Source organism: Giraffa tippelskirchi, chromosome 7 (assembly GCF_054371585.1).
Source record: "Giraffa tippelskirchi isolate mGirTip1 chromosome 7, T2T-mGirTip1v1.2.pri, whole genome shotgun sequence".
In the NCBI taxonomy this organism is placed as follows: domain Eukaryota; kingdom Metazoa; phylum Chordata; class Mammalia; order Artiodactyla; family Giraffidae; genus Giraffa; species Giraffa tippelskirchi.
In genome coordinates this window covers 34,898,750-34,922,091 of record NC_137281.1, presented here as the reverse complement: position 1 = coordinate 34,922,091, position 23,342 = coordinate 34,898,750, and the positions used below count along the sequence as shown (strand labels likewise).

At 56.9% G+C, this 23,342-nt stretch overlaps 2 protein-coding genes across 19 annotated transcripts in view; both read left to right on the top strand.

Annotated features, from left to right (window-relative positions):
- The window catches only part of NDRG4 (NDRG family member 4), a 43,466-nt gene extending 25,799 nt beyond the window's left edge, over nucleotides 1-17,667 (top strand). For 3 of the 16 annotated variants that reach the window (XM_081511686.1, XM_081511684.1, XM_081511681.1), the window contains exons 4-16: nucleotides 7,724-7,829; nucleotides 8,102-8,222; nucleotides 8,310-8,372; nucleotides 8,533-8,593; nucleotides 9,908-9,994; nucleotides 10,109-10,165; nucleotides 10,545-10,648; nucleotides 11,484-11,540; nucleotides 11,643-11,694; nucleotides 12,664-12,711; nucleotides 12,878-12,913; nucleotides 13,029-13,080; nucleotides 15,525-17,667. In XM_081511686.1, the coding sequence (XP_081367812.1) occupies nucleotides 7,724-7,829; nucleotides 8,102-8,222; nucleotides 8,310-8,372; nucleotides 8,533-8,593; nucleotides 9,908-9,994; nucleotides 10,109-10,165; nucleotides 10,545-10,648; nucleotides 11,484-11,540; nucleotides 11,643-11,694; nucleotides 12,664-12,711; nucleotides 12,878-12,913; nucleotides 13,029-13,080; nucleotides 15,525-15,679 (999 nt within the window). In that variant the 3' untranslated portion in view covers nucleotides 15,680-17,667. Of the gene's footprint in view, nucleotides 1-4,153; nucleotides 4,308-7,687; nucleotides 7,898-8,085; nucleotides 8,223-8,309; nucleotides 8,373-8,532; nucleotides 8,594-9,907; nucleotides 9,995-10,108; nucleotides 10,166-10,544; nucleotides 10,649-11,483; nucleotides 11,541-11,642; nucleotides 11,695-12,663; nucleotides 12,712-12,877; nucleotides 12,914-13,001; nucleotides 13,081-14,710; nucleotides 14,750-15,524 lie in introns of those variants that run through there. The other 13 variants (XM_081511688.1, XM_081511687.1, XM_081511682.1 and 10 more) reach the window with 10 other exon arrangements.
- A 1,196-nt stretch (nucleotides 17,668-18,863) lies between these two features.
- SETD6 (SET domain containing 6, protein lysine methyltransferase) lies at nucleotides 18,864-22,502 on the top strand. Of its 3 annotated transcripts, none has more exons than XM_081511679.1 (9): nucleotides 18,864-18,948; nucleotides 19,156-19,248; nucleotides 19,329-19,473; nucleotides 19,547-19,688; nucleotides 19,960-20,019; nucleotides 20,139-20,259; nucleotides 21,303-21,483; nucleotides 21,617-21,759; nucleotides 21,918-22,502. In XM_081511679.1, exons 1-9 carry the CDS (start codon nucleotides 18,922-18,924, stop codon nucleotides 22,221-22,223), a joined length of 1,218 nt encoding a protein of 405 aa, XP_081367805.1. In that variant the 5' UTR covers nucleotides 18,864-18,921; the 3' UTR covers nucleotides 22,224-22,502. The 3 variants fall into 3 exon arrangements, with proteins under 3 accessions (XP_081367805.1, XP_081367804.1, XP_081367803.1); XM_081511678.1 differs by having other exon boundaries at nucleotides 19,825-20,019; XM_081511677.1 differs by having other exon boundaries at nucleotides 19,156-19,273; nucleotides 19,309-19,473; nucleotides 19,825-20,019.
- Nucleotides 22,503-23,342: the final 840 nt, after the last annotated feature.

The window sequence follows — 23,342 nt, the reverse complement described above, 5'->3', positions numbered from 1 at the left end:
CTCCCTGACCCAGTCTGTTTCAGACGAGGGTCACAGCCCTTCTGAGCGCCCCCAGCCTGAAGCCACAGGGACTGGGCACCTGGCAACCTTCAGAACCACCCCTACTGCTCACAGCAACTTTGCCTGGCCCCCTACCCCATGGAGAAATGCCCCCTCCCTCCCTGAACAGAACAGGGGAAGGAGGGAGGTCTGGGGGAGTGAGGATGCTGTCATCTGAATCAGCACTTTCCTCCTATGAAAGCCAGGTTGATGCTCCGAATAGCTCTTGTTGCCATGGCAGCAGTTGCCCGGGACAACCATGTCCTCTTCAGTTTGATGCCAGATTCCCTGGAAAAACTGAAATCAGTCTTTGTGTTTATTCCTCCACATGATGATTTCTGATTTCGCTCACTTGGCCCGCCATTTCTCCCCTGTGAGTCCCAAGGTGGCCATTTATTTCTGAGTGTCAGAGAACGCGTGATAGCAGACACAATGGGAGACTCATGGGTTTCCAGGGCCCCCGTTGGCCATTAAAACCTATTGACCAAAGTCAGACCTTTCTGGGACCTTCCTCCTGCCTGGCGGGAGCTAGCCCTCAGGCCACCATCCAATTTAGGTCAGTCTCCCAGCCCCATGACAGCCTTGGTCTTGTGGTCTGGACGCAGAGGTGACGTGGGAGATGGAGCGGCCTGCAGGCTCCTCCCCCAGGAGCACCACTCTGCAGCGAGGATCTGAGGATGTGGATCTGAGCCAGGCTTTGGACCCTGGGTCACGTGCCCCTTCAAGGACACGGTGGAGGCGTCAGAGCAGCGCCTGGACACATGCTCCCGTCTACTGGGAGTTCCAACTCCGATCACAAAGGCCTCTGCTGCTGGGGAGGCCAGGATGGGCCCTGGGGGAGTGGGGACCCAGGAACCAGTGGGGGGGGGGGATGTGTCCACAAGGTAGCCTAGGCCAGCCAGAATGCCCTTTGTCCTCCGTGCTCCAAATGAGGGCTGGGGAGTGTGAACACACCGCCCCTTTTCCACGGGCGGGACTTACTGAAATAAAATCCAGGGTAACGAGCCGCTGCCTGACCCTGACTGGGACTCCCCGGATGCGAATGGTGCTGCCAGCCCCCAAAACACACGCACCCTGGGAGGTGGATTGAGGGGTGAAAGGTGACAGAATCCTGGGGTCCTCCACAGCCATATACCGGGCCCAGGCCAGGGTGGGTCACCCCATGTGTGTGAGACCCTGGTTCTCAAGATCTTTGCTTGGTAAAGGGCAGCATGTGTTAAAAGGCACCTTACTCTCTGCTCTGGTTGCTCCACACAGGTTGCTTTTTGTTAAGTAAAGCAGCCACCAAGATGGTTCTTATCTGGGCCAAGGCCTGGCAAGGATTTTATCCTGTTCAGTCCCTGGCCTCAGGGGGCCCAGCTAGTGGGGGAGGCAGAAGGACCTGGTCCAAGTTGTGAACCTGCCATGTGACCACCAGCACAGCTCACTACCTCATTCATCGGGTGAGACAGGCAGCTCAGACCTCCCCGGGTGTTTGTAGGCTTGATGATGGTGCCCTTGCCCCTGACTGTGACTAATGGCTACCAGAGCCGGACTGCCTCCGTGCAGCTCCTCGCTCTGTGCCCTCTGGCTGTGTGATGTTGGGCAGGTTACAGGACCTCTCTGTGCTTCATTTTTCCTTGTTTGTAAAGTGGATGTTCAGAGGACAAAATAAGGTAACTTAGCAAAGCATTTAGATGGGAGTCTTGTACATGAGACTTAAAGCACTAAGCATTTACACCTCTTAATAATGTGACCTCATGAGACTTCGCTGGTGATCCATTGCTTAAGATTCCACCTTCCAGTGCAGGGGGCTCGGGTTCAATCCCTGGTCAGGGAACTAAGGTCCCATGTGCCTCGGGGTGTGGCCAAAAATTTAAAAAATAAAAACAGATAATAATAATATGACCTCAGACCAGAGTGCTGAGATGCCAGTAAGCTACACTGCTTACTCGCTGAGTGGGAGAATTTACTTCCCTGTGCTTCAGATTCTTCATCTTTTCTCATAGGTTTGTGAAGATTATGTGTTATCCTTGCAGCTACCTATGCAAGCAGCTACTCTTCTGTTCTCCCATTTAAGATATGACGGCTCAGAGTAGTTGACTGACTTGCTGGAGGTCACACAGCAGAGACTAGCAGGGTTTGGCTCCCAGGACTTGAGCCTGCCTTGTTCAGCCCCAACAACTGTATAATCTCCAGGGAAGAGACCCACAGTTTGGAGAAGCACACAGATTACCCCATTTCTCCCCTGGGCAGGCCTGGGGTCAGGTCTTTAGTGACGTATGTAGCTTTTTATCATCCTCCTAGGAGCTCTGTGAGGAAGGTGCAATTCTTGTTTGATGGTTGAAGAGACTAAGGCACAGAGGAGTGAAAAAATCTTGTCCAAGGTCACCCAGCTAGTGGGTGGGAAAGTTGAGACTTCAACTCATGTCTGGGGATTTGGAGCCATTGAGCTGAACAGAATTGAGGGGTCATGGCTTGCAGTGGGTAGTGTCCGAGGTCACCCAGGCCCAAGGGTAGAGAAGGTCACTCAGAGGTTCAGGTGGTCATAAGGTTGGATGGGGACCATGGAGGGGCAGAAGGAGTGGGAGGCCCCCAACCCTGCCCCTCTTCCAGAAGCAGTCGGGAGGATCCTGTGGCGGGTCCCTGGACCAGGCTGTGCCTTGGTGCACGGCCTCAATTGTCAGAACCTCTTCCTTTGCTGAAGTGGCTGCAGGGAACAGGGAATGTGGGCAGGACGTGAGGGGCTGGGGACACCCGTTCCAGGCCCTGGCTGTCCTGGGAGTGCACAGGCCCTCGCACTCTGCACCAGGCCCACATGGCAAGAGGTCAGAAAGGCGCAGGGAAGTTATTGATGCCCCGCACCCCAGGCAGAGGACATGGCTGGGAATAGCATAGAGGGTGGGTACTGACCAGGTCACCAGGCACCCAGAGACGGGGAGGTGACCGCCTTCCCCCAGGGCAGCCGGCCAGCGTGCACGGCTGTCTGCACAAGCTGGGGCGAGTGGCAGGTTCCTTCACCAAAGCGACAGAATGGGGGCACAGGCGCCCGCACCCTGCCCCCTCTCTGTTGCTCCTGCGTCTCTCAGTCCTTGGGCTCCCTCCTCTGCGCCCCTCCCTGGCCTATTTCCTCTCCTCCTCTGTTCTCTTTTGCCTCCTGCTTCTCATCTGAGTACTCTACCTGCCTGTCTCCAGCCAGCTCCTCACCCACATCTTGAGCCATATAACCCCCAGCACCTGTCCCGCTCTCCAGAGACTCGAGAGCCAAGTTCCAGACTGGGTGACCCCAGAAAAGAGGGCTGGGTGTGGCGGTGGGGAGATGGGCGTGTCCACGTGGACAAGCTGCCCTGCCCCCATTCCACCTCCTCTCTCTCCAGGGGGCCTCCGGCCTGGGTGCAGGATCCGGGTGCGGGAGGACAGAGCTGGTGTATGCCCACCACATCCCTGGTCCCGTAATCTCTCCAGGCCCCCTCGCCCCAGAACCCCCATTTCCCTTCCTCAATGGGCAGGCACTGGGCATAATGTGGGCAGAGTGGGGACTGCCCAAGGGGAGACCCTGGGGGTGGAGGAGGAACAGCCTCCTGGAGTAGGGTCACAGCCCAGGTAGCTGCAGGCAGCAGTGACTCCCCACACCTCTCCTGGTGAAGGGATCCAGGCTTCCTGAAGTGGAGGCTGGGCTTGGGACCCGCTCAGGCTCTCCCTGCTCCCAGGGTATGGGTCAAGGCCTGTGCTGTCTAGGGCACCCTGGCCTGCTTTGCTGTGAGAGGCTAATCTGTACCTGCCACCGGGCGCACCTGTACATGTGGCCTCTTGTCTTCCTGGGACCCGATGTGCAGCTGCGGCTTCGAGCCTCTGTGCGGGGGCGAGGATGGGGAGAGTTTGGGGGAGGGGGGCGGGTAGGTTGCAGGAGTTGGGCACCATCCCGGCAGATGTGTTGCTGGGGATGGGAGGAGCAGAAGCCGGGGTGAGCGAGGACCTTGGAAGCCAATCGGAGCCAAGTTTTGTCTCCTGAAAGCCAATCCGGGAGCAGGGGCTCCGGGTGAGCGAGTGGCTGCTCACAAACCTCACAGGGAGGAGGGGCCAGTCCAGGCCCCGCAGCTCCCCTTATAAATGACCGGTGAGCTGGGGCCCCACCATAAAGCCGCTGGTCTCCCACCTGCGCGCCCCTCTCCCTCTGGACTCGGGTGACTCAGGCCTTTGTTTGCCCTTCCTGGTCGAGGCGGGTGGCCTCCCTCGGCAAGATGCCGGAGTGCTGGGATGGGGTGAGTGAAGACTCAGGGGACCGCGAGGTCAGCGGGGAGGCGGGGGCATGCTCTGCCTCTGCCCAGCGGTCCTTCTGCCTTCGGTTGGCGCACCCTGGGGGTCACTAGGCAAGATCAGCGGGTCCCAGGCTTCCTGGTGACCCTGTTCGCTGCGTGGTTGGGAGGAAATGCTGGTGGGTCCGCGAGGGAGGACGGGGAAGACTGAAATCTCTGTGGAAATCGAAAAGGGCTGTGACTTGTCTGTCAGCCCGTGTGGATGGGTGTGCGGGAGTGTGTGTATCCCACTGACGGTGTGCCCTCCGCCTGGCACGTGCCCAGCTCTGCCTGGCGTCTGTGACCCCTTCAACCCTGCAGAAGCTGTTCCCTGCGGCGTCTGGGGGGTCCGTACTTGCCGGTGTCTGACCTTCTGACCCTGCGGGGGTTGTCATGGTTGTTTGGGGGGACTGCAGGCAGAAGCAAAGAAGTCTGGGTTGTGTGGTGTTAACTGGGCCGTTAGGCTGGGGTCCATGCAGGGGAGGAGCTGAGAAGGGAGTCTCTGTGCCTTATTTTCTGGGCATAGGAGGGCAGTGCTGGGGCGATGAGCCAGCAGGGGAAGGACCCGGAGGGGCGGGGTGGGGCGGGGGCGGGGGGTGGGGAAACAGGACAATTCCTCCCTGGGGCAGCTGGTGCCCTGGATCCGTGCAGTTCTAACTCTAGGAAGGAGAGGCAGGGGCAGACCCAACCCTCTACTCCCCGGCCTGCCCTGCGGGGTCCAATAGCCATGGGGCCACCCCTGACACCTGCACCCAAGCAGCGACGTCAGCGCCTCCCCGCCGCTGCAGACTCGGTCCCCTGAATTATTGATGCGGTTGACGGGAAGAATCCAACCAGCCCCACACGTGCGCGTCCTGAAGCCCGAGTCGGAGGGCCCCCCATCCCCCGCCCCAGCCCTCAAGGTCACGGATGAGGGGAGCGGGACAGGCAGAGAGAGGACTTCAGAGCCCCCTCCCGGACTGCCGCAGTGCCTGGCGCCGGCGCCCACCTGGAGGCGGGGACGGGTTCTGACGTCACCGGGAGCCAATGAGAGCCCTCGGCCCTGGGGGTTGGGGGGCTCCGAGCGCATCCGCCTGCGGCCCTTGGGACGCCCCTCTTGGGGACGTCTGGCCTTTATCAGGATGAATTGGATCTGAAGTTCTGGTTCGGAGCAGGTGCAGGGGGGTCGGCGGAGGGTTCAGCCAAGGTCACTGGGCAACCGGGCCGGGGCCCACGACGGCGTGCCCAGCCCCAGCCCTTCCCGTCCCCTGGGAGCTGAGCCTTAGTGGGGCAAGCGCCGCTCTGAGTCTCGCCGCCCCAGGGTGATGGGGGTGGGCTAGGGCGGGGATGGGGACCCAGGCGATCACACCAAGACTGGGAGGGGGCAGGCACCCCCTCACACACACACATCCACGGGCGGTGGAGAGCTGGGAAGACTCCTTCTTGGCCCTGACTTCAGCTCCGCAGGGCTAGAGCTGACCCCACTGCCGCAGGCAGCGCATTGCAGCTCTAGCTCCATGGGGGCCCTCTCCTGCCCCAGCCCTCACCTCCATAGCACGGAGCGTCCTTCCTGCCCCCATTCCTTGCCCTTCACAGAACTGAGCTCCTTCTGCCCACCCACCCCACCCCGTCGCACTCATAGCACTGTGCCTTTCTCCTGCCCCCATCAAGCCCTCCATAGCAGCCTGGGTCCTTCCTGCCCCAGCCCCTATCCTCCATTGCACCGGGCTTCCTTCCTGCCCTGCTCCCTGCCCTTCATAGAACTGAGCTCCTTCTTCCCCCAGCCCCGTCCATAGCACCGTGCACCCCTCCTGCCCCCCACCCCACCCTCCAGAGCCCAGGGAGCCCCCCCCAGGGCAGGGGGGGACACAGCAGGCAGCTATGGGGAGGCGGTCTGCTCAGAAGTCTCTTGGGTGGAGCTGGCTCTTCCTCAGAAATAGCAGCCTAAGAGAGGCACCCCCAAGGCCCACCCTGCCTGCCCTCTCTGAGCTTGACCTTGGGTGAGTCAGTGCTCCTTTGCCAGCCTCAGTTTCCTCCTCTGTGAGTAAACAGAAGGTACATGAAAAGTGTCTGGTCAGTGGTCAGCTAACAGGACGTGCTACTGAGGGAGCACAGGCCTGGGCTGTGCAGAGGCTGTGGCGGACCCCCAGAAGTGTGGCTCCCAGGGTTGGCACCACCAGTCCTTCCCTACTGGAGGCAGGCCCAGGCAGTGGTCCTCTGAGCCCAGACCCAAGAAGGCCAGTCACCTAAGGCTCCCCTTTCTTGTCAGAGGCAGAAACTTTGGTTCTCTCTGAATCGGAGTGTTCTCCATGTAAAAGGTGGGGAAAAGCACTCCTTCTGTCTCGCATAACACCTGGCACACAGTAGGTGCTCAGTCACATGGTGATTCTCCTTGACCTCAGCCAAGCCTCCAACTCCCTGGGAGGGACCACCCACCTCCTGCAGTCCCCAGGACTCTCCCTGGGAGGGCAGGGCTGTTTATTCAGCATTGACAGACCCTCTGGGAGTCTGCCCGTGAGTGGCCAAGAGGGACCTATTCCCAGAAAGATCAGCCAGCAGGGCTCAGGGATGCGCCCACCCATGGCAGCCCCCTTTCCGGGGCCAGGTATCAGCTCATCTAGTTCTCCCTGAATCCCCATGAGATGGCTCAGAAAGAGGTGGTTGAAGCACAGAGGTGTGTGTCCCGCTCAGAGTCACACAGTAAGGGGCAGAGCGGGTCCTGAACCTGCAGCACCCAGCTCCTGCTTCCTGAAGGACTGATGACCTCGAGCAGCAAACCCAAGGGGGTGGACACAGGAGAAGCCCAGAGCGGCCCCAGCAGAAGGTCTTTTGGGGGTAGGGATGATGTCTAGCCCGGCCCTGCCTGAGGGAGGCCTTGGGGATCTCAGAGAGGCAGGAGCGAGAGCCTGGGAGTGAAAGCGGGGACAGCTGTGGGGGCTCGAGGCTGGACTGGCTGGTATGGGGTCTTCACTGTGGATTCTAGGTGGGCTGCAGCCCTTTTGCAGGGTTCTGAGTCCAGGGGGAACATGATGAGGGCAAGACTCAGTGGGGACGGCAGAGCTGACCCAGAGGGGCTGCAGTGAGATGAGGAAAAATGGGCCTCACTGGACCCTGGAGGGCTGAGTGCAGCCGGGCTGGGCCGTGGCAGCTCGCCCCGCTGGCTGGTTTGCGGAGATTGGAACATTCACGTGCAGCCCAGTTTATGTTGCCCCTGTGCTGAACACCCATGGGGAGGGATGCGCCCTCTGGTCTGTTCTCTCTAGGGGCGGCTGGGGGTGATGAGAAGGGGATGCCCACCCTATGGGGGGAGGGGTGAAGGTCTCACACCATAGGCCCAGCAGCCTCCAGGCTGCTCCCCAGCCTTGTTTCCCAGAAGAGCCAGGAGGGGTGGGGAGCTGCCCAGAGGTTCCAGCACGGTCTCTCCCCTCCAGGAACATGACATCGAGACGCCTTACGGCCTTCTGCACGTGGTGATCCGGGGCTCCCCCAAGGGGAGCCGCCCGGCTATTCTCACCTACCATGACGTGGGGCTCAACCGTAAGTGTGCACTCCTTTGTCTCGGGTCTGCCAGAACAGTGAGGCCCCCTCCCTCCCCACAGGGCCCCGTGGATCCCCACTCACACTTAGCTCTATGCCTCCAGCCATGTGGGTCTCAGTTTCCCTGCTGAACCATGAGGCTGATCATCACCTCTGCCTCGACCTCGCTCCCAGCATCCACGGGCCTCACTGGCCTCCCCATCCTCCTCTTCCCTTCCCCCCGCTTTCCCGGTCCCTTGGCTCAGCCAGAGCTGAGAGCTGTGTCTTTGCAGACAAGCTGTGCTTCAATACCTTCTTCAATTTTGAGGACATGCAGGAGATCACCAAGCACTTCGTGGTGTGCCACGTGGATGCCCCCGGTCAGCAGGTGGGGGCGTCACAGTTTCCTCAGGGGTAGGTACCAGGAGCGCCCCGCCCCAGCTTGCTCTAGGTCCCCCGCCATCCAGCTGCCCTGGACCTGACCTCCTGCCCCACCTGCAGGTACCAGTTCCCCTCCATGGAGCAGCTGGCCGCCATGCTGCCCAGTGTGGTGCAGCACTTTGGGTGAGTCCCTGCCCAGTCCCCCGCCCCCACCCCGGAGGTGCCCACCACCGCTGCAGAGCCACCAGCTTCGAGCTGAGGGCTCGGGACTATGGTTAGGTCTGCTCTGGATGGCCATCATGGGTAAAGAAACCCCTAGAGTGACCAGAATGCTCTCTGTCAGGTTCAAGTACGTGATTGGCATCGGAGTGGGAGCCGGAGCCTACGTGCTGGCCAAGTTTGCAGTAAGTCTACCCACCACCACCCCCAGGCCCAGCTAATCCCAGGACTAGTCCCCCCAGGGGCAACCCCACAGGAACTTTTCTCTGTTCTTTCTTCCTCTCCTTCTCCCTCTACTTCCTCTTCACTTAGGAAAGTCCTTTGTTGTTTTTTTCCTCCAAGGAAATTAGCTTTAAAAAAAAAAGTTAATTTTTTCATACGTTTCCTTAAAACACTATACTCCTTAAGTTGCTTAAAACCATTATCCAAAATCAACAAGCTATACAACTAATTAGCCACTAAGTAAGGACTATCTTAATTCCTCATTCACTAATTAGAGTAATACTTAAACATGAATCATTTTTTAACCAAAAACTGCACTTATGTTAAGTTTCAAGGTTTAAAAAAGTCAGATTTCAGAAACATCGTGTCAGGTAGGAGGAGCCCATAAGCTTTCAATCTCTAAAAACAAAACCTTAATTTTTAGGACTCAAAGTATTTCTTTCTTCAAAACAAAGAATAAAACAAAAAACCTGACCAAGAATATTAAACTCCAGTTTCGACTGCAGTACTTAACCACCTTGTTAACTGTCAGTCATTCCCTGCCACCCCAGACAACCATGACGTGACCACAGTATGTATATATTACCATTTCCTCCTAAACAGGGGCAGACAGTCGAACAGAAAACTCCAATCTCTTTTACAATATCTAACACAGAACAGGCTTTGGAAAGCTCAGTTTCTTCACATCACTAGGGCTTTTTCTATGAAAGCAAAGAAACAGAATATTTTATTGAAGATGTTCAATCCTCAGTGTTGCAAGTGAAAGTCTTCAAGTGAAAGTCGCTCAGTCGTGTCGGACTCTTTGTGACCCCATGGGCTATACAGTCCATGGAATTCTCCAGGCCAGAATGCTGGAGTGGGTAGCCTTTCCCTTCTCCAGGGGGTCTTCTCAACCCAGGAATCAAATTGGGGTCTCCTGCATTGCAGGCTGATTTTTTACCAACTGAGCTATGAGGAAACCTCTTCAAAGATATATTTAAAAGCTGAAAAACTGTGATATAGGCATAGATTCCAAATAAAAGAACTGTGAAAAGTTCCAGGTGGGGAGGAGGATAAGCAGGGCTGGAAGGGGCGCAAGTTCTCAGCTGAAGGCACTTGGTCATCGCTTGCACCTTGGAAGCCGTTACAGAACACGTCTTCCTCTTCAGACCCTGACCACCCCCCACCGCCCACGAGACAGGCAGGGTTGGAATTTTACAGTCCGTTTTCTAGGTGGAAAGATTGGGGCTCCCTGCACCCCGTCCCGCCCCTCAAGCCCTGTCTCCCTGTCACGGCAGCTCATCTTCCCCGACCTGGTGGAGGGGCTCGTGCTGATGAACATCGACCCCAACGGCAAAGGCTGGATCGACTGGGCGGCCACCAAGGCGAGCGCGGTCCACCTGGACGGGGGCGGAGCCGGGGCGGGGGCGGAGCCGGGGCGGGGCGGAGCCGGGGGTCGTGCGGGGCGGCACTCACACTGGCCTCCGCCCGGCCCGCAGCTCTCCGGCCTGACCAGCACTTTACCCGACACGGTGCTATCCCACCTCTTCAGCCAGGTAAGGGGGTGCGGGACGACCTCATGCAGGAGTGGGGTGGCCGGGCTGAGAACCTCTCGAAGAGCCTGGTTGGGAGGGGGGTGGCAGGGGTGGGAAGCGGCAGTGGATGTAGCATCTGAGCTGAGCTGCCGCACCCCTGCCCTGTGGTCAGCCAGGAGACTGCGGCACCGAGGACTGGGAGGGGTTCCCTCTCCTCTGAAGGTCATGGGCTCCCCACGAAAGTCTTGCTGTCTCCCTCTCCCCACCATCACTGGGGGTGGGGCAAGGGCTGCTCTGCGATGCCCCCTCTGACGTCCCTGTATGTGGCTCCCCTCCGTGCATGCCGCTCACCCCCCACTTACCTCCCCCCCCCGCCCCCGTCCCGTCCCCTGGGACCCAGGAGGAGCTGGTGAGCAACACAGAGTTGGTACAGAGCTACCGGCAGCAGATCTCGAACGTGGTGAACCAGGCCAACCTGCAGCTCTTCTGGAACATGTACAACAGGTGTGGGCGGCAGGGGCCGGCTGGCAGCACCAGGACAGGAGGGGTCACACAGCTGGGGGACCCCTGATAACAGCCATCCAAGGGAGGAGGCGGGTTGCTGGCCGGCTGGCAGGAGAGCAGACTGCCGAGCCTCCAACAGGGGTGACCTCTTGCCCACGGTCACACCCCTGGAGGGGCAGAGGGCAAGTAGGGCTTGTCCACTCCTCCTCCACTCCTGGCATCGCTGAGCAGTGGGGGATGTGGGTGCCACCCCTGCCCCCACCACCTGGAGCCTCCATGCTGCCAGCCAGCCCAAAGTGGAGAGGAGGGGGGATGAAGTGCTCCATGGAGCCCCTTGGGGTTGGTCCTGCAGGGGAGTAGCCAGCACCTCTCACTGGCCTGTCCTTCCTTCTCTTTTTTCCTACAAATATTTCCTGAGCCCCTGCTGTGTGCATGGTGCTGGAGAAACACTGGGGAGGGAGAGGAGCCTCAGCCTGCCTCCCTCTTAAGGCCCAGGACTCCCAGCACAATGGTGGTCACAGCCCGTGATGACCGCCAAATGTGAGGGCCCACCTGGCATGAGCTGGGGAGTCTGGGAAGAAGTCACATGCGGGGGGCCCTAAGGCCCTTGGGTCCCTGTCTCCCCATTTCACCAATGGCATCCGTGAGGCTCTGTCTCACAGTCAAGACACCAGAGCGTGGGCCCCAAGTCTGGGACCAGCTTGGCACCTGGGAGGATGTTGGGCTGTAATTTCCATGTTGGAGGGACTGGGTATGGCTGAAATATAGCAGGTCAGGCTCGGGGACACGCTCCAACACCCCGCCCTGGGATGCCCACCTCTGCCTCCCCCTGCAGCCGCAGAGACCTGGATATTAACCGGCCTGGGACAGTGCCCAACGCCAAGACACTCCGGTGAGTGGCCCTTCCCCTCCAGCCTGCCCGGCCCTTGCACGCACCGCCCCCCACCTTGCTCTGGTGCCCAGGCCAGACGGCCCTCTTCCTCTGTGCCCGCAGCTGCCCCGTGATGCTGGTGGTCGGGGATAATGCACCTGCTGAAGATGGCGTGGTGAGTGAGAATTGTGCCCTGGTGCGGTGGGAGGCAGGGGCAGAGGGGTCACTCGCTCCTGGCCAGAAAGGCCAATCCTTGACCCAGCCCCGGGAAGCCTCGGGATGAGCACTGGGTGCTGGGCTCCTCATCCCACTTCCCCCATCTTGCCATACACTTCCGCCTGGAGCCACCCCATCCTTCAGGTGAGGGAGCCTGGATACAGGAGGGCCCTGGGGCCAGGACCAGGCCACTGATTCCCTCTGCCCACCCCACAGCAGTGCAGCCTCTCCGCAGTCTTGACCCATTTTACGCCCAGAGACTAAGATCTTTCTTTTCTCTAAAATTTGATTCTTTGATTATGAAATAATAATTTGTGAGCACAGGAGCACATACCCCTGTTACATTTGGGACCATGTGTCACTTCTCCTGTTGGAACTCTGACAGCAGGCACCCTGGGGGTTTCATGTCCCTCTTAGCATAGAAAGATGGGGTTCAGGAATGCCCAGGGAAGCCCCCCCCCCCAGTGTGCACCCAGACTACCACACACTCCCTGTGCCTGAGGACCAGAGGAGCAGGGGTGTGGGCTGTGCCTGCCATCTTAACCCAAGCAGGGTCAGAGCTTCAGAGGCTTCAGGGTCTCCTGCTGACCTTTGGTCCTCCCTCACCTTGACCCCTGACTCCTGGGGTCCCTGGTGCTTTTCCAGCCTCTCTGGCGGAAGTGGCTCTGGCTCCCTGTGAGGACTGGGCCCAGCCCCCACCCCACCAGCAGTGGTGAGTGGAACAGAGGGTCTCAGGCTCTCAGGAGGCTGCTTCCAGATCCCCAGGGCCTTGACCTTTCCGAAGGTCATAGGCTGGCCTATGTCTGCCCCCTGCACCCCCTCCCTGTCTCCCAGCCCTGGGGAGAGAACCTGCCTTAGCACCTGGGGCAGGGGGCGCCCCTGATACCTTCAGGTGCCTCACCATGCTGAAGCTGCGGCTTGTCCCCAGGTCGAGTGCAACTCCAAACTGGATCCAACCACCACGACCTTCCTGAAGGTGAGGCCTCCCCCTCCCCACCACAGGCCCCCCGCAGGGATGGGTCCCAGCCAAGGTGGGAGCAGGATGGTGTGTCTGATCAGGGGGCCTGCCCAGGTGTGCAAGGGACAGGCAAGGTATGGTGGGAAATGGCCCCTGCTCAGTTCACCCCCTCTTTTCCCTGCAGATGGCAGATTCTGGGGGTCTCCCCCAGGTCACACAGGTGAGACTCTTGGCCCTCCTTCCATCCCTTATCTGGCCCAGGGTGGGCGGAACCTCCCCCCTTCCCCGAATCCCAGGCCGCCAATCAGACCCTGTGCCTGTCCCTTGTCCTGCAGCCCGGGAAGCTGACTGAAGCCTTCAAATACTTCCTGCAAGGCATGGGCTACAGTAAGTGTACTCCCCCCCGACCACCACACCCCGATGACTAGGGAGCAGGCAGCAGGTGGGCCTGTGAGCATGAGTCCCTTTCCAGGGCCGGATGCTGTGCCTGGGGACTTCTAGGGCATCTTCGCCTATGCTGTTAAGTCAGGGATCCCAGGCTGATCCCTGCCCTCCTGTACCCATGGAGAGGAACGCATTGGGGCGCTGTTCTCATGGCAGGACTGGGCCTCTTGGGGTGCGGGGCTCTTCTTCCAGCCCTAGGGGACCCAGGCCTGAAGCTGAATCCTGCCTAGGAAGCCTGCCTGGGGGTGAGTCATCCACACCATGCCCCCAGCTGGGCCTCCAGCACCGGAAAAGGGCTGGGAAGGTGCTGGATCGTGCGCGGGGCAGCAGAGAAGTGGACTTGGAATCTGGGAACTGGGGGAGGCACGTGAGGCTGTCTGGGTGTGAGGAGAGCTGAAAGCAGCCAAGCCTGGGGACAGCGGACCTGAAGACCCCGAGGTCACAGGGGCTGTGGAGTGGGTGGAACCGGCTCCCTGCTGTCCGCAGTTTCCCCTCGTGTAGGGGTGAGACCCTGCTCCTGAGCCCCTCCTGCATGCACACATGCCGCTTTGGTGACACACGCGTATCCCCTGAGTTCCTCCCATCTCCCCCTTATGCCTGGCTCTCCTCCTGGAAGCAGACTTCCTCTCCCTGAATTTGTTTTCTTCCCCCTCGACTTCGGTCTCTGGAGCTTGTGTCTTCTTGGGAGGACAGGCCTGTAGGGAAAGACCGGGGTGGGAAGTGGGTTCCAGCCAGGAATCGATCTTCTCCCGGCCTCCAGGGGACTGGGCCCCCCTGCCAGCCTGTCTGGGGACAAGTGGGGCAACGAGAGGCCAAGCCCCACGGTGAGACCCGGCAGGGACACGGAGCCCTGGAGGTGCCCAAAGAACACGGCTGGGATGGGTGGGTAAGCGGTACTTATCAGGGTCGGGGCCGGGACCTGTTCTCTGGGCCCCAGGAGGAATACCACCAGGCAGCTCAAGACCTGGAAAGGTTTGAGAGATTGTACAGGCTTCTATCCAGGGCTTCCGAGGTGGCTCAGTGGGAAAGAATCCACCTGCCAATGCAGCAAACTCGGGTTCGATCCCTGGGTCGGGAAGATCCCCTGGAGGAGGATATGGCAGCTCACTCCAGTATTCTTGCCTGGAGAATCCCATGCACAGGGGAGCCTGGCGGGCTACAGTCCGTAGGATCACAAAGAATGGGACACGACTGAGCACGCACGCATGGGCCTCTATCTACAGGCATACTGGGCCCAATGGAGCAGTGAGGGTGTGGGGAACAGGTTATAGTCCTCAAAGGCCTTGTCAGCAGAGCCCCCAGGACTGCAGCCCAGGCTGGAGAAGCGGAGGCGGATGAGTGCCCCCTGCTCTCTGGGCTCCTCGGGGCAGGCTGACATCAGTGGCTCCTTCTGGGGCTGCTGCAGTAATGGGGAGGCAGGAGGGGGCCCCCTGAGTCTCCGGCCCTGCCCCCAGCCTCCCTGTGCCTTCCTCTCCTTTCTGGCCCATCTCAACGCCCGGGCCTCGCCCAACCGCCTCTTCACCCGTGTTCTGTGTCTCCCCCACCCCGCCCCTGGCTCTGTCTTCTCTCTTAGTTGCATACTTGAAGGACCGAAGGCTGAGTGGAGCAGCAGGTAGCCCCGCAGCCCCTCCCCTGATGCATGGATCCCCCCGCCCGCCGCCACCTCCCCGGGCCCCTCTGCTCCTCCCTCTATGCAGTGCTGCAGCCAAGCCGCATCTTGCCGGGAAAACTTCTTGTGCTGCTTTTCCGTGGGCTCTGTCCCATTTAGGGCTCTGGAGTGGCCAGGCTTTAGACCAGTCGTGCTTCAGGGTTCCCCAGGGCTCCATGGCTTCCAGAGCTCTGGCAGTTGGAGCCAGAACCTCTCAGAGGTGTCAGCCCTGGGGTCACGGGCAAGCCACGCCTGAGCTGGACAGGTGGCTGGCGGAGGTCAGAAAGGAAGCATTTGCTCCCTTCGAGTTTTTAAAGCTTGTGTGACTCTGAATAATGGACTGAGGGCCGTCTGAGGCCACCACACCTTGCCCTTCTTTACAGAGCTGATCTCTCCCAGCCCAGCCCCATTGTCCTCCTGAGGGAGGCAGAATTAGAAAGAACATCCCATCCTTCCCCGGACTCAAGGACACCTGGTTGATCATCAGCTGCTGCCCCGTTGGGGCCCGCTCTTGTCAGGGGGGTCCTGCTGGCCTCCGTGGCTCCCGCCCCTTGGGCGCACTCCCTGTCGCTGGTGTTGCATGACCGTAGAGCCCTGGCTGCGGATGAGCCTCCGTGCCTTCGTCGGAGGAATGGGTCTCGCTGGCCGCTTTGCTTGCGTAAATCCTTCTCCCTTCTCCCACGTGCCCGTGCCCACCCCGGTGGCTGGTCCTCACCCCCGGTGCCCTCTCTGTCTGCAGTGCCCTCGGCCAGCATGACTCGTCTTGCCCGCTCTCGCACCGCGTCCCTCACCAGCGCCAGCTCGGTGGACGGCGGCCGCCCGCAGGCCTGCACCCATTCGGAGAGCAGCGAGGGGCTGGGCCAGGTCAACCACACCATGGAGGTGTCCTGTTGAAGCCCCGGGTCCCACGAAGACGCCCACTCGCTCCCCCACCCGCATCGACCTCCTACGGCCACCTTCTCGCGGCTCATTTCTCCTTTAGTTTATTTTTGTGAGGGCGAAGGGGAGGAAATGGGGTTACTTCTCTTTTGTTTAAAAAGAAGAGGGGATCCGTCTAGATGCTGCAGCCGAAAAGTCTCCAGATCGTTTGAGGGGCTCACTCCTCCCCACCCCATTCCCCTCACACACCTCGTTAACCTGGCTGACTCAGTCCCTCTCTTCCGACTCCCCAGGGCCCAGGCACAGTGAAGGCACGGTTCCAGGGAAGGAAGGGGATTAGCTCAGGAAAGACTCAGAGTCCTCCTCTGGCCAGGATCCAGGATAACCTCCTGGGTTAAAGAAGCGTGGGTTGACCCCCGGGGCCAGGCAGGTTTGAAGATGAGGAGGGGGTTTTGAGGTGGTGGGTGCTGGGCCAGCAGCAACACCGGGTCCAGCTCGCGCACTGGTGTGAGAACCAGGAGACAGCCCCTTTCCCTTACAGCCCCAACATGGAGCATGTCTGTTTCTGTTCTTAGCACCTATGACAATCGGCTGAACAGCAGCCACAAGGGGGCGCTACTACCAGGCAGCAGTTTTGCGGGTGCTCTCCCAGCAGGCCTGGTGCTGTAGGGCCCGGCAGGCAGGGGCTGAAGGGGGCTACTTTGCCTGAGGAAGACAGAACACGGAGGACCTGGAGGGCAGGAACCCCATAGACTGTCCCTTCCAGCCCCACACTCAGCCACCTCCTGGCCCTGGCCCGTTGCTGAGCCAAGGCCCTGAGGCAGAACGTCACCTGGTCCTCTGCCTCCATAGGGAGCTGACTGGGGCTGAGGTTAAAGGCTGCGATAGCCTTTGAGTGTTGGGTGCACTTCTGAGAACTTCGTGGTGACTGCTTTTGGAAGCCTGCAGACAGTGGCGGCTCAGTGTTCCTATAGAGTTCTCTCAGAGATGCCCCTTTTTGCCCTCAGGTTCCATGGAGAACAACTCAGTCAGCAGCAGCATGGCCAAGGTCACTAGAAATGTTTCTAGAGGGAGTTCTAGTCAAGCTATGCCAGCATTTCACATAGGCATCACTGAGTAAGTTCATGTGGAGAAAACTGGTCCAAGGTAGTCCCACATCACCATCCTAGCCAGGTGGAGGAGACCTAGGCTGGGGCTTGCTGAGTCTGGGAGGTGGGAGGTGACGTTTCCTTAAGTGAACAAGGGCCAGGCAGAAGAGCAAGGCTCCCCACACACCCCAGCCCCTTCCTGTCACCTGAAGCCCAGCACTGTGCCATATACTTCCCATTCACCCACCTCACCAGGTAGAATCTCCTGGCCCAGAAACCAAAAGCCATTTGTCTCTGAGCCTAAATCAATTGCCATAAGCCCCCAAATGAGCAAAGAGAAGAGGAGAGAGCAATGAAAACTGCAGGACTGTGGGGGGTGGGTGGTGGGTGCATGTGGGGCTGAGGGGACACCTGCATCCACATTTCCTCTGCACACATCACCCCCTTCTATACTCTTAAGCCATTACTCTAGACTGCTCTAGAGCGCTCGAGAGCCCAGTGGAGTGTTAGTCTGTCCCCAGTTCTGTTCACTCACGTGCTTCCTCTGAATATCGAATGTGACTGTTTGAAAAGCTGGTAGAATTAATCCCTTACTGTAGATAGTGCAGTGAAACTTGGATTTCTTCTCTGTGTTCTTTCAGATGAGATATCTATAAATATCTATACATTATATATATATGTATATTGGGTACCCCCACGTGTGGCTTTCCATCGGAGGTTATGTCTTCTTTGGTCAAAGTGAACTTTAATGGAATTTATTATTTTCCTCTCTGTACAAAGTGAAGAGCCTACTCTTGTGTATTCTGGTGGCTGATGTCGTGAGACTTTTGAGATGACAAAATGTAAAACAAAAACCCTTGTTAACGTAGAAAGAGTTAACTGTGCTGAAAAACTAATAAAGTAATAAGAATTTGAGTATGGTGATGCTATGTCCATCGTGGGAAGCTTTGAAAGAGAAAGTATAAGCTGGTGAGGCTCGTGCTTCCTGGGTTTTAGGTGGGGTTGAACGTTTAGAGTGAAGACACGCATTTCCACCCGTCTCTGTATTTCCAGATCTTGTCACATTCCACAAGGTAGATATTAATTATCCTAGTTTCACAGATGAGAAAACTGAATTTGCCCTAAGAGACCAAAGTGGGAGCTGACCTTAGCAGTATTTGACTTCAAAACCCAGATCTGTAATCTCTGTATTCGCTGCCTTTAATTTCTTAAATTTAACGACATGCTATTTCCCCGTGTTTAACCACCATTTCTGATTCATTCACTATCCTGCTGTTTGTCAGCTACTAAAGAAGCAAGTAAATAAAAGCGAACCCCTCCCTCTGCTCCGCAGAAGCAAGACAGAGTCTGTTCTAGTTTTGGGAGCCCCGCCCACTCCCCACTAAACTGCGCAAACCACAAATCGCGCTCCCAGCCGACCTCTTGCGATGCCTTCCCTTCGCATCCAGAAACCAGATTTTGCATTTCAACCGGGCTTCTACCTCTGCTGTCAGAACCTAAGCGAGGAAGGGTTGTGCCTGGCTCAGACCAGGCTCAAGGCGGCAAAGGGACACGCCTTCATGCACCCAATCGCACGTTTTCTAAACCCAGCTGCGGACACCTGGCCTCAAAGATGTTTTCAGCGGGGATGGTAACAGTTCAGTTCAGTCGCTCAGTCGTGTCCGACTCTGCGACCCCAGGGACTGCAGCACGCCAGGCCTCCCTGTCCAACACCAACTCCCGGAGTTTACTCAAACTCATGTCCGTTGAGTCGGTGATGCCATCCAGCCATCATCTCATCCTCTGTCGTCGCCTTCTCCCGCCTTCAATCTTTCCCAACATCAGGGTCTTTTCAAATGAATCAGTTCTTAGCATCAGGTGGCCAAAGTATTGGAGTTCCAGCTTCAACAGCAGTCCTTCCAATGAACACCCAGGACTGATCTCCTTTAGGATGGACTGGTTGGATCTCCTTGCAGTCCAAAGGACTCTCAAGAATCTTCTCCAACACTACAGTTCAAAAGCATCCGGGCGCAACTCCCCGTTTGTCTTCCGCGTGAAGGCGAAATGAACGTCACGTGGTCCGGGGCGGGGACATAGGCCCCGCCCTCGAAAGTCCGGCCGCGCCCCACCCCGGACGCCGGAAGCGCCCGTGCAGGTCTACTGACGCGCGAGGCCGCGCGACCTCGGACCATGGCGACCCAGGCAAAGCGCCGGCGGGTAAGTCACGGCGGGAGGCGTGTGTGCACCCCTCTCCACCGCGCCACGCCGCTCCCCCGACCGCAGCGCCGGCCGGCGTGCCGGTCATTCGCCGTTCGCCGCGTCCCCTCCCCAACCCCCGGGCCTTCCTCCGCGCGCGGGCCGCCGTCTTCTCCGCCCCGAGAGCTCTCCCGGGCGGGGACGCGCCACTGCGCTTGCTTGTCTTAGGTGGCCGGGCCTGCGGGCAGCGACGACGACCCGGCCCCGGTGGCCGGCTTCCTGAGCTGGTGCCAGCGGGTGGGACTGGAGCTGAGTCCCAAGGTGAGAGGGGGGCTGGTGGAGGCGGGTGCAGCGGGGAAGGGGGCGCCGGCCAGCTCTGAGCGGCCGTTTTCTCTGCTCAGGTGGTGGTGAGCCGGCAGGGCACGGTGGCCGGCTACGGCATGGTGGCCCGGGAGAGCGTGCAGCCCGGGGAACTGCTGTTTGCCGTGCCGCGGGCCGCGCTTCTATCGCAGCATACCTGCTCCATCAGCGGCGTGCTGGAACGAGGTGGGCACGCAGGCAGGGGTGGAGAGACGCCGAGTTGGGCCCGCGGGGTCCCTAATCTCCGTGTCTCCCCTAGAGCGAGGCGCGCTGCAGAGCCAGTCGGGCTGGGTGCCGCTGCTGCTGGCGCTACTCCACGAAATGCAGGCCCCGGCCTCGCCCTGGAGCCCCTACTTTGCGCTCTGGCCCGAGTTGGGCCGCTTGGAGCACCCCATGTTCTGGTGAGAGCCGTAGGAGGGGCTGGGGAACGCGAACACCGTACGTAGCCTGGCTCGAATCGTTTGCCCTTGGGACATGGGTGCCAAGCGCTAGTCTCGGTAGGTTGGGTGAAGAACACGGGTGGGGGTGTCACTGCAGGCCAGAGGAGGAGCGCCGGCGACTGCTGCAGGGCACAGGCGTACCCGAGGTCGTGGAGAAGGATTTGGCCAACATCCGCAGCGAGTATTATTCCATTGTGCTGCCCTTCATGGACGCCCACCCCGATCTCTTCAGCCCCAGGGTCCGATCTCTGGAACTCTACCGCCAGCTCGTGGCTCTTGTGATGGCCTACAGGTCAGTGAGCAGAGCCTTGCAAAGGACTCTCTTCTTTAGAACTCTGCTAAGGGTCCAGAAGGGAAAGAACAGTGAGCCCCACCCCACACTGGGCTTTAGCCGAGTTCTCTCTGTGGCAGCTTTCAGGAACCACTGGAGGAAGAGGAGGATGAAAAGGAGCCAAACTCCCCTTTGATGGTGCCTGCTGCAGACATACTAAACCATTTAGCCAATCACAATGCCAATCTAGAATACTCTCCAGTGAGTGGATCCCTCCCAGTTCTTGTTTCTGTGCCTTGATGCTTGGGCATTTGAATCAAACCAATGTGTCCTTTATGCTGGCCTGGCAGTTGAGCCAAATGGGCTCCGTTTTCTTCATACTAGCAATGAGTAGGTGAAATTAGTTCCTCTGCTAGGTACTTTGCTTGCATATTACAGTGAAGTTCTTTGAACACAAATTAAAGCCCTCAAAGAAAGTTGGGGTTAATCCTCTGCTAAACCTGTGCCATTGTTGTTTTGGTGCTTTAGGTCGGTTCTGTGCAGTGCCAGTGAGCCGAGATTGTGTCAGGGCCCTGTGGACAACAATCTGGAACAGCCATAGCGTCAGTACTTTCAGAAGAGGGGATGTTCCTAAGAAAGGGTTTAAAGATGATACCAGGACTGTGTTTATATGTTTTATTTGCAAAGTGGAAAGTTGAAAGAAAAGATGTGTAAATTTATAGAGTTAAAAATTAGGAAGTGCCTGTTATTTTTAAAACCTTGTCTCCATTTGCTGTTCCTACTTTGATCTGGGTTGTGGGTTTTTTTTTTTTTTGCGGAGCTGCACATATCTTAGTTACCCAACCAGGGATTGAGTCCTAACCTCTGAACCACCAGTGAATTAATTTCCTTTGATCTGTTTTTTTTTGGCTGCACCATGCGGCACATGGGATCTTAGTTCCCCAACCAGGGATGAAACCCACACCCCCCTGCAGTGGAAGCTTGGCGTCTTAACCACTAAGACCACCAGGAAGTCCTTAATTCTTCATTTTTTAAAGCTAGCAACTTTTTGAAGTGCTTGAGATGACTGAGGAGAGGTTTCACCTACTAAAGCACTGGGCTGAGTTTCGACTTTTGTAAGCTTCACTTGTTTTATTCTACAGCACAGGATCATAACTAAAGGTAGAATGTTGGTAGGTACAGCATCAGTCGCATCACTGAACTGTACCTGCTGGGGGGAACTATACTTTCCTAGGAGCGAAGTTATCTTCTTAGGGGTGGCCTGGAAAGGGCCTGACCCCAGCTTCTGAACCCTTCCACCCCAGACTTGTCTTCGGATGGTGGCCATTCAGCCCATTCCTGAAGGCCATGAGATCTTCAACACTTATGGGCAAATGGCTAACTGGCAGTTGATTCACATGTATGGTTTTGCCGAACCGTATCCTGACAACACGAATGACACAGCTGACATTCAGATGGTGACTGTTCGTGAAGCTGCGTTGCAAGGTGAGTGGTTTGATTCAGACACTGGCGTGTGTGTCTATCCCCACCCCGGGTGCTCTGCCCCTTTGTGTGGACTAAGGAGAAATGAGGTTTTGGGTTTACTGAGACTTTCACACCGGTACTTTTCTATCTATAGGAATAAAAGTTGAAGCTGAAAGGCTCCTACTGTATGAACGCTGGGATTTCTTATGCAAATTGGAGATGGTAGGGGAAGAGGGAGCCTTCGTGATTGGGCGTGAAGAGGTACTGACTGAAGAGGAACTGGCCGCCACACTCAAGGTAAGTGTTCAAAATGAGTATTTAGAGCTAGATGAGAGGAAAGGTGGCCTGGACAGAGTACACTTAAATGCTGCCAGGATAGGCCGGCTTCTCTGAATCAGTTTCAGAAACATGCCAGTATCACACCCTACTTTAAAGGGCCCCATGGTTGCTTCTAGGTACTGTGCATGCCTGCTGAGGAGTTCAGAGAGTTTAAAGACCAGAACGGATGGGAAGATGATAAAAGTGAAGGGGACAGCCTGACAATCACTGATATCCCCAAACTCAAAGCATCATGGAGACAGCTTCTTCGGGACAGTGTTTTGTTGACCCTGCAAACCTATGCCACAGACTTAAAAACTGAGCACGATTTACTTAGCAACAAGGAGGTCTATGCGGCACTTAGCTGGAGGGAACAGCAAGCCTTACAGGTGCGTTACGGTCAGAAGATGATTCTACACCGGCTGTTGGAGCTGACATGTTAGCAGGCTCCCTTCTGCCTGAAGGAGTATCCCGAAGAGGAACTTCATGCTAAGCTGGTATGCACTGATGCTTGGAAAGAAGGAAAATTTGGATCTTTTGCTTTGTGTTTTGTACTAAATACCAAAAGGAAAAGTAGCAAAACTCTTAGCAAAATAAATAGGATGAACTCTGAGGTAAGAGTGATATGCTGAAGGATTGATTGGGAGCAGAAGATTCGTGAATTGCTGCTATTACTAATAATAAATTTTATGGCTGTTTTGTTATCAAGTTTGAACCAAAGTTAGCAGAAGTGTGGTAATGATACATTTTGTTGTAGTCTAGCATTTAATAACATGGACTTTTGAAAGTAGACCTGGTTCAAATCTAGGTAGGTCTATTTTGAGCAACCACTTCCCTTTTTTAAAAAACTGTTCCTGTTGGAGGCTTTAGTAAGCTGTGTTACTGGGACTCTGAACAGTTATTTTAATTCCCTAGCAGCCTAAGATACCAGTGACATACAAGCCCCCATGTAAGATTTCTATTTATCTTGTATATATTTCAAGTGGGATAAATATAAAATATGTACCTACTCCTATTCCTTTTCTTTTAAAAATTATATCAAAACGCCATGAGGGTCTATTTTTTTAAACTGGCATTTTGAATTTAACCACAGAAACCTGGTGCAATTAACTTTTAGAAAGGAAAAGGAAAACACTACACACACATCACTTCCTTATTTAAAGCTGCTTCATTGGTACTGGAAAAACCTACCATTCAGCAAAAGGTGGTGTTTGGCTGCTACTGAGAAAGGCACAGTGGACTCATGTGTGTCATGACTTTAATGTTTGACTACAGTATGCATACACATACAAGAAGTAGGGAGGCTCAAGTCCAGGAACTAGAAAGGCTACAAAATACAACACATGGACCAATACACTTAAAAAACATTCAAAATCCTTACAAAAGGGGCTGCATTGGTCCTTTGACTTTGTTGTTGAACTCAGCCTATATGGCCATTCACTGGAAAAATGGGGAGGGGCAACTGATACTATTTGGCTCCTTTCTGCACAATTTACAAGTTACTGTAATGAGAAATGGGGGAGCTGTAGGCCTGGTTTGGCTTCCCTTTATAAAAAGTGTCT